A 10,148-nucleotide genomic window follows, 5' to 3' on the forward strand; every position below is an offset into this window, starting at 1 on the left:
GATGGGGGGGATGGGAACGAGGGATGGGGAGATATGGAGGAGATGGGGGGATGGGAACGAGGATGGGAGATATGAGGAGATGGGGATGGGAACGAGGGATGGGGAGATATGAGGAGATCGGGGGGGTGGGAACGAGGATGGGGAGATATGAGGAGATCGGGGGTGGGAACGAGGGATGGGGAGATATGAGGAGAGATGGGGGATGGGAATGAGAGATGGGAACGAGGGATGGGGAGATATGAGGGATGGGAAACTGAGAGATGGGAACGAGGGATGGGGAGATATGAGGGGATGGGAACGAGAGATGGGAACGAGGGATGGGGGAGATATGAGGGGATGGGAACGAGAGATGGGGACGAGAGATGGGGAGATGGGAGGGGAGATGGGGAGATGGGGAGGGGAGATGGGGAAAACGAGGGATGGGGAGATATGAGGGAGATGGGGGGGATGGGAATGAGAGATGGGAACGAGGGATGGGGAGATATGAGGGGATGGGAACGAGAGATGGGAACGAGGGATGGGGAGATGGGAACGAGGGATGGGGAGATATGAGGGGATGGGAACGAGAGATGGGAACGAGGGATGGGGAGATGGGAACGAGGGATGGGGAGATGGGAACGAGGGGATGGGGAGATGGGAACGAGGGATGGGGAGATGGAAACGAGGGATGGGGAGATGGGAGCGAGGATGGGGAGATGGGGGACGAGGGATGGGGAGATGGGGAGGGGAGATGGGAACGAGGATGGGGAGATGGGAACGAGGGATGGGAGATATGAGAGATGGGGGGTGGGAACGAGGATGGGGAGATATGAGAGATGGGGGATGGGAACGAGGGATGGGGAGATATGAGGAGATGGGGGATGGGAAACGAGGGATGGGAACGAGGGATGGGGAGGGGGAGGGATGGGGAGATATGAGGAGATGGGGGGGATGGGAACGAGGGATGGGGAGATGGGAACGAGGGATGGGGAGATGGGAACGAGGGATGGGGAGATGGGAACGAGGGATGGGGAGATGGGAACGAGGGATGGGAACGAGAGATGGGGAGGAGATGGGAACGAGGGATGGGGAGATGGGAACGAGGGATGGGGAGATATGAGGAGATGGGGGGGATGGGAACGAGGGATGGGGAGATGGAGGGATGGGGAGATATGAGGAGATGGGGGGGGATGGGAACGAGGGATGGGGAGATATGAGGAGATGGGGGATGGGAACGAGGGATGGGGAGATGGAGGGATGGGGAGATGGAGGATGGGGAGATGGAGGGATGGGAACGAGGAGATGGGGGGATGGGAACGAGGGATGGGGAGATGGGATGGGGGATGGGAACGAGGGATGGGGAGATGGGAGATGGAGGGATGGGGAGATGGGAACGAGGGTTGGGGAGATGGGAACGAGGGTTGGGAGATGGAGGGATGGGGAGATATGGGGGGATGGGAACGAGGGATGGGGAGATGGAGGGATGGGGAGATGGGAACGAGGGATGGGAGATGGAGGGATGGGGAGATGGGAACGAGGGATGGGAGATGGAGGGATGGGGAGATGGGAACGAGGATGGAGGGATGGGGAGATGAGGGGATGGGGAGATGGGATGGGAACGAGGGGATGGGGAGATGGGAACGAGGGGTGGGAACGAGGGTGGGAACGAGGGGTGGGGAGATGGGAACGAGGGGGGGAGATGGGAACGAGGGGGCGGGGAGATGGGAACGAGGGGCGGGGAGATGGGAACGAGGGGCGGGGGGCGGGAGATGGGAACGAGGGGGCGGGGACGAGAGATGGGAACGAGGGGGCGGGGACGAGGGATGGGAACGAGGGGACGGGGACAGGGGATGGGAACGAGGGAGATGGGGAGATGATGGGAACGAGGGAGATGGGGAGATGATGGGAACGAGGGAGATGGGGAGATGATGGGAACGAGGGAGATGGGGAGATGATGGGAACGAGGGAGATGGGAGGAGAGATGGGGAGATGGGAACGGGGAGATGAGGAGATGGGAACGAGAGATGAGGAGATGGGAACGAGAGATGTGGAGATGGGAACGAGGGATGGGGAGATGGGAACGGGGAGATGGGAACGAGAGATGTGGAGATGGGAACGAGAGATGGGGAGTTGGGAACGAGGGATGGGGAGATGGAGATGGGAACGAGGGATGGGGAGATGGGAACGAGGGATTGGGGAAAGGAAGATGAGGGATGGGGAGATTAGACGGAGGCGAGGGAGACGAGAGCGAGGGATGGGGAGACGGGGAGGCGAGAGCGAGGGATGGGGAGAGGAGCACTGGGGAGAGGGATTTAAATGTTAATGCGGAGACCACCACCTCTCCCTTGGTGGGGTTTGATCGGCTCAAGTTCCCAAACGGTGCCCTATTCCCATCTTGACATAGTGCACCATTGTTGACCAAGGCTCTATGGGCCCTCTTCAAAAGTAGAACTCTACAGAGCCTTCAGAAAGTATTGACACCCCTTGACTTTTTCCACATTTTGTTGTGTTACTAGCCTGAACTTATAATGGATTACATTTAGATGTTGTGTCACTGATCTTCACACAATACCCTATAATGTCAAAGTGGATTTATGTTTACAAATGAATTCAAATGAAAAGCTGAAATGTCTTCAGTCAATCAGTATTCAACCCTCTTTGTTATGGTAAGCCTGAATATGTTCAGGAGTAGACATGTGCTTAACTAGTCACATAATAAGTTGCATGGACTCACTCTGTGTGCAATAATAGTGTTTAACATGATTTTTGAATGACTACCTTATCCCTGTACCCCGCACATACAGTCGTGGCCAAAAGTTTTGACAATGAGACAAATATTAATTTTCACAATGTTGCCTAAGAACACAGCCATGAATATAGAATGGTACCAACACATTCTCCGAGAGGAACTTCTCCCAAACATCCAGGAACAGTTTGGTGACGAACAATGCCTTTTCCAGCATGATGGAGCACCTTGCCATAAGGCAAAAGTGATAACTAAGTGGCTCTGGGAACAAAACATCGATATTTTGGGTCCATGGCCAGGAAACTCCCCAGACCTTAATCCCATTGAGAACTTGTGGTCAATCCTCAAGAGGCTGGTGGACAAATAAAACCCACAAATTCTGACAAACTCCAAGCATTGATTATGCAAGAATGGGCTGCCATCAGTCAGGAAGTGGCCCAGAAGTTAATTGACAGCATGCCAGGGCGGATTGCAGAGGTCTTGAAAAAGAAGGCTCAACATTGCAAATATTGACTCTCTCTGACTCAGCCCCCACCTCTGTGGAGAGTCCTCTCTCTGACTCAGCCCCCCACCCTCTGTGGAGAGTCCTCTCTCTGACTCAGCCCCCCCCACCTCTGTGGAGAGTCCTCTCTCTGACTCAGCCCCCCACCTCTGTGGAGAGTCCTCTCTCTGACTCAGCCCCCCCACCTCTGTGGAGAGTCATTTGTTTATTATCCTCTTTTCTCCAGAATCTGCTTCAGGTTAGAAGTATTTGTTTGTTTGTTTGTTTGTTTAACTATCCTTGTGATTACCAGAAGTACTCACAGGAGAGTAAAACCAAGGAAAAGGTGGACAAGAGGGGACATTTTGCCGGTCCCACGAGGAAAATTATATCAATACTCTGTCATTATCAACAGTCTCCAATAATCAATAGTAAACTCCAATACTCTGTCATTATCAACAGTCTCCAATAATCAATAGTAAATTCTAATCAATACTCTGTCATTATCAACAGTCTCCAATAATCAATAGTAAACTCCAATACTCTGTCATTATCACCAGTCTCCAATAATCAATAGTAAACTCTAATCAATACTCTGTCATTATCAACAGTCTCCAATAATCAATAGTAAACTCCAATACTCTGTCATTATCAACAGTCTCCAATAATCAATAGTAAACTCTAATCAATACTCTGTCATTATCACCAGTCTTTGCGTTCTGTTCCCTCAGCGTGTCCAAAGAATGTAGGATGGGAGAAGAACCCTAAAGGAGCCATGGGACCCCGGATGGTCAACCTCAGTGAATGTATGGACCCAAAGAGGTACAATAAATCAACCAATCAGAAGGGGGTTACATCATCTCTATATGCATCTAGTGACTATCTAAAGTTCTGTATCTGTAACACAACAGACTATCTAACGTTCTGTATCTATAACACACCAGACTAACGTTCTGTATCTGTAACACAACAGACTAACGTTCTGTATCTATAACACAACAGACTAACGTTCTGTATCTATAACACAACAGACTAACATTCTGTATCTATAACACAACAGACTAACATTCTGTATCTATAACACAACAGACTAACGTTCTGTATCTATAACACAACAGACTAACGTTCTGTATCTATAACACAACAGACTAACGTTCTGTATCTATAACACAACAGACTAACGTTCTGTATCTATAACACAACAGACTAACGTTCTGTATCTATAACACAACAGACTAACGTTCTGTATCTATAACACAACAGACTAACGTTCTGTATCTATAACACAACAGACTATCTAACGTTCTGTATCTATAACACAACAGACTATCTAAAGTTCTGTATCTATAACACAACAGACTAAAGTTCTGTATCTATACCACAACAGACTATCTAACGTTCTGTATCTGTAACACACCAGACTTGCAGAGTCCTCGGTGGATCTCAACCTGAAGTTGATGCGCTGGAGGCTGGTACCTTCTCTGAATCTAGACAAAGTGACTTCTACTAAGTGTCTGCTGCTGGGAGCTGGTACCCTGGGCTGCAACGTAGCCAGGACTCTAATGGTGAGGACCTGCGATGTTGATGATTCAATTAGATTTCTAGATGATGAAATAGAGATCGGGGGGGTTCTACTAAGTGTCTGCTGCTGGAACATGGAACATGGAGAATATATACATTTAATATTTACATTTCAGTCAAATAGCAGACACTTATCTAGCAACACTTACTGTATATGTAGATAGACTATATAACATGTAGACTATATAACATGTAGACTATATAACATGTAGACTATATAACATGTAGACTATATAACATGTAGACTATATAACATGTAGACTATATAACATGTAGACTATATAACATGTAGACTATATAACATGTAGACTATATAACATGTAGACTATATAACATGTAGACTATATAACATGTAGACTATATAACATGTAGAGAGAGACTATATAACATGTAGAGAGAGACTATATAACATGTAGAGAGAGACTATATAACATGTAGACTATATAACATGTAGACTATATAACATGTAGACTATATAACATGTAGACTATATAACATGTAGAGAGACTATATAACATGTAGAGAGAGACTATATAACATGTAGAGAGAGACTATATAACATGTAGAGAGAGACTATATAACATGTAGAGAGAGACTATATAACATGTAGAGAGAGACTATATAACATGTAGAGAGAGACTATATAACATGTAGAGAGACTATATAACATGTAGAGAGAGACTATATAACATGTAGAGAGAGACTATATAACATGTAGAGAGAGACTATATAACATGTAGAGAGACTATATAACATGTAGAGAGAGACTATATAACATGTAGAGAGACTATATAACATGTAGAGAGAGACTATATAACATGTAGAGAGACTATATAGCATGTAGACAGATACTATATAACATGTAGAGAGATACTATATAACATGTAGAGAGAGAGACTATATAACATGTAGAGAGAGAGACTATATAACATGTAGAGAGAGAGACTATATAACATGTAGGGACTATATAACATGTAGAGAGGGACTATATAACATGTAGAGAGACTATATAACATGTAGAGAGACTATATAACATGTAGAGAGACTATATAACATGTAGAGAGACTATATAACATGTAGAGAGAGACTATATAACATGTAGAGAGAGACTATATAACATGTAGAGAGACTATATAACATGTAGAGAGACTATATAACATGTAGAGAGACTATATAACATGCAGAGAGAGACTATATAACATGTAGAGAGACTATATAACATGTAGAGAGACTATATAACATGTAGAGGGACTATATAACATGTAGAGGGACTATATAACATGTAGAGGGACTATATAACATGTAGAGAGAGACTATATAACATGTAGAGAGAGACTATATAACATGTAGAGAGAGAGACTATATAACATGTAGAGAGAGAGACTATATAACATGTAGAGAGCGACTATATAACATGTAGAGAGAGACTATATAACATGTAGAGGGACTATATAACATGTAGAGAGACTATATAACATGCAGAGAGAGACTATATAACATGTAGAGAGAGACTATATAACATGTAGAGAGAGACTATATAACATGTAGAGAGAGACTATATAACATGTAGAGAGAGACTATATAACATGTAGAGAGAGACTATATAACATGTAGAGAGAGACTATATAACATGTAGAGAGACTATATAACATGTAGAGAGAGACTATATAACATGTAGAGAGAGACTATATAACATGTAGAGAGAGACTATATAACATGTAGAGAGAGACTATATAACATGTAGAGAGAGACTATATAACATGTAGAGAGACTATATAACATGTAGAGAGAGACTATATAACATGTAGAGAGACTATATAGCATGTAGACAGATACTATATAACATGTAGAGAGAGAGACTATATAACATGTAGAGAGAGAGACTATATAACATGTAGAGAGAGAGACTATATAACATGTAGGGACTATATAACATGTAGAGAGGGACTATATAACATGTAGAGAGACTATATAACATGTAGAGAGACTATATAACATGTAGAGAGACTATATAACATGTAGAGAGAGACTATATAACATGTAGACTATATAACATGTAGACTATATAACATGTAGACTATATAACATGTAGACTATATAACATGTAGACTATATAACATGTAGACTATATAACATGTAGACTATATAACATGTAGACTATATAACATGTAGACTATATAACATGTAGAGACTATATAACATGTAGACTATATAACATGTAGAGAGACTATATAACATGTAGAGAGAGACTATATAACATGTAGAGAGAGACTATATAACATGTAGAGAGAGACTATATAACATGTAGAGACTATATAACATGTAGAGAGAGACTATATAACATGTAGAGAGACTATATAACATGTAGAGAGACTATATAACATGTAGAGAGAGACTATATAACATGTAGAGAGAGACTATATAACATGTAGAGAGAGACTATATAACATGTAGAGAGACTATATAACATGTAGAGAGAGACTATATAACATGTAGACTATATAACATGTAGAGAGACTATATAACATGTAGACTATATAACATGTAGAGACTATATAACATGTAGAGAGAGACTATATAACATGTAGAGAGAGACTATATAACATGTAGAGACTATATAACATGTAGAGACTATATAACATGTAGAGAGAGACTATATAACATGTAGAGAGAGACTATATAACATGTAGAGAGAGACTATATAACATGTAGAGAGAGACTATATAACATGTAGAGAGAGACTATATAACATGTAGAGAGAGACTATATAACATGTAGAGAGAGACTATATAACATGTAGACAGATACTATATAACATGTAGAGAGAGACTATATAACATGTAGAGAGAGACTATATAACATGTAGACTATATAACATGTAGAGAGACTATATAACATGTAGAGAGACTATATAACATGTAGAGAGAGACTATATAACATGTAGAGAGAGACTATATAACATGTAGAGAGAGACTATATAACATGTAGAGAGAGACTATATAACATGTAGAGACTATATAACATGTAGAGAGAGACTATATAACATGTAGAGAGAGACTATATAACATGTAGAGAGACTATATAGCATGTAGAGAGAGACTATATAACATGTAGAGAGAGACTATATAACATGTAGAGAGAGACTATATAACATGTAGAGAGAGACTATATAGCATGTAGAGAGACTATATAACATGTAGAGAGAGACTATATAACATGTAGAGAGACTATATAGCATGTAGAGAGACTATATAACATGTAGAGAGAGACTATATAACATGTAGAGAGAGACTATATAACATGTAGACTATATAACATGTAGAGAGACTATATAACATGTAGAGAGAGACTATATAACATGTAGAGAGAGACTATATAACATGTAGAGAGAGACTATATAACATGTAGAGAGAGACTATATAACATGTAGAGAGAGACTATATAACATGTAGAGAGAGACTATATAACATGTAGAGAGAGACTATATAACATGTAGAGAGACTATATAACATGTAGAGAGACTATATAACATGTAGAGAGAGACTATATAACATGTAGAGAGAGACTATATAACATGTAGAGAGAGAGAGACTATATAACATGTAGAGAGAGAGAGACTATATAACATGTAGAGAGAGAGAGACTATATAACATGTAGAGAGACTATATAACATGTAGAGAGAGACTATATAACATGTAGAGAGACTATATAACATGTAGAGACTATATAACATGTAGAGACTATATAACATGTAGAGAGAGAGAGACTATATAACATGTAGAGAGGGACTATATAACATGTAGAGAGAGAGACTATATAACATGTAGAGAGACTATATAACATGTAGAGAGACTATATAACATGTAGAGACTATATAACATGTAGAGAGAGAGAGACTATATAACATGTAGAGAGACTATATAACATGTAGAGAGAGAGAGACTATATAACATGTAGAGAGATAGACTATATAACATGTAGGGACTATATAACATGTAGAGAGAGACTATATAACATGTAGAGAGGGACTATATAACATGTAGAGAGAGACTATATAACATGTAGAGAGAGACTATATAACATGTAGAGAGAGACTATATAACATGTAGAGAGAGACTATATAACATGTAGAGAGAGACTATACGGGGAGAGATGTTATTGTGTTATTGTGTTCTACGGGGACGGGGAGAGATGTTATTGTGTTATTGTGCTCTACAGAGACGGGGAGAGATGTTATTGTGCTCTGCAGAGCTGGGGAGAGATGTTATTGTGTTATTGTGTTCTACGGGGACGGGGAGAGATGTTATTGTGTTCTACGGGGACGGGGAGAGATGTTATTGTGTTCTACGGGGACGGGGAGAGATGTTATTGTGTTCTACGGGGACGGGGAGAGATGTTATTGTGTTCTACGGGGATGGGGAGAGATGTTATTGTGTTCTACGGGGATGGGGAGAGATGTTATTGTGTTCTACAGGGATGGGGAGAGATGTTATTGTGTTCTACGGGGATGGGGAGAGATGTTATTGTGTTCTACAGGGATGGGGAGATGTTATTGTGTTATACAGGGATGGGGATAGATGTGATCTTGTTATTGTGTTCCCACGGGGATGGGGAGAATGTTATCTTGTTATTGTGTTCCCACGGGGATGGGGAGGGGAGATGTTATCTTGTTATTGTGTTCTACAGGGATGGGGAGAGATGTTATCTTGTTATTGTGTTCTACAGGGATGGGGAGAGATGTTATCTTGTTATTGTGTTCTACAGGGATGGGGAGAGATGTTATCTTGTTATTGTGTTCTACGGGGATGGGGAGATGTTATTGTGTTATTGTGCTCTGCAGAGCTGGGGAGATATTGTGTTCTACAGGGATGGGGAGATGTTATTGTGTTCTACAGGGATGGGGAGATGTTATTGTGTTCTACAGGGATGGGGAGAGATGTTATCTTGTTATTGTGTTCTACAGGGATGGGGAGAGATGTTATCTTGTTATTGTGTTCTACGGGGATGGGGAGAGATGTTATCTTGTTATTGTGTTCTACGGGGATGGGGAGATGTTATTGTGTTATTGTGTTCTACAGGGATGGGGAGAGATGTTATTGTGTTCTACAGGGATGGGGAGATGTTATTGTGTTCTACAGGGATGGGGAGATGTTATTGTGTTCTACAGGGATGGGGAGAGATGTTATTGTGTTCTACAGGGATGGGGAGAGATGTTATCTTGTTATTGTGTTCTACAGGGACGGGGAGAGATGTTATTGTGGTTCTACAGGGATGGGGATAGGGCGTGATCTTGTTATTGTGTTCACAGGGGATGGGGAGAGATGTTATTGTGTTCTACAGGATGGGAGAGATGTTATCTT

At 42.0% G+C, this 10,148-nt stretch overlaps 1 protein-coding gene across 1 annotated transcript in view; it reads left to right on the forward strand.

Annotated features, from left to right (window-relative positions):
- The window catches only part of LOC124032452 (ubiquitin-like modifier-activating enzyme ATG7), a 34,581-nt gene that overhangs the window by 15,863 nt on the left and 8,570 nt on the right, over positions 1-10,148 (forward strand). The window contains exons 4-5 of the mRNA XM_046344856.1: positions 3,938-4,028; positions 4,627-4,786. Of these exons, the coding sequence (XP_046200812.1) occupies positions 3,938-4,028; positions 4,627-4,786 (251 nt within the window). The remainder of the gene's footprint in view (positions 1-3,937; positions 4,029-4,626; positions 4,787-10,148) is intronic.

Source organism: Oncorhynchus gorbuscha, linkage group LG03, assembly GCF_021184085.1.
Source record: "Oncorhynchus gorbuscha isolate QuinsamMale2020 ecotype Even-year linkage group LG03, OgorEven_v1.0, whole genome shotgun sequence".
In the NCBI taxonomy this organism is placed as follows: Eukaryota; Metazoa; Chordata; class Actinopteri; order Salmoniformes; family Salmonidae; genus Oncorhynchus; species Oncorhynchus gorbuscha.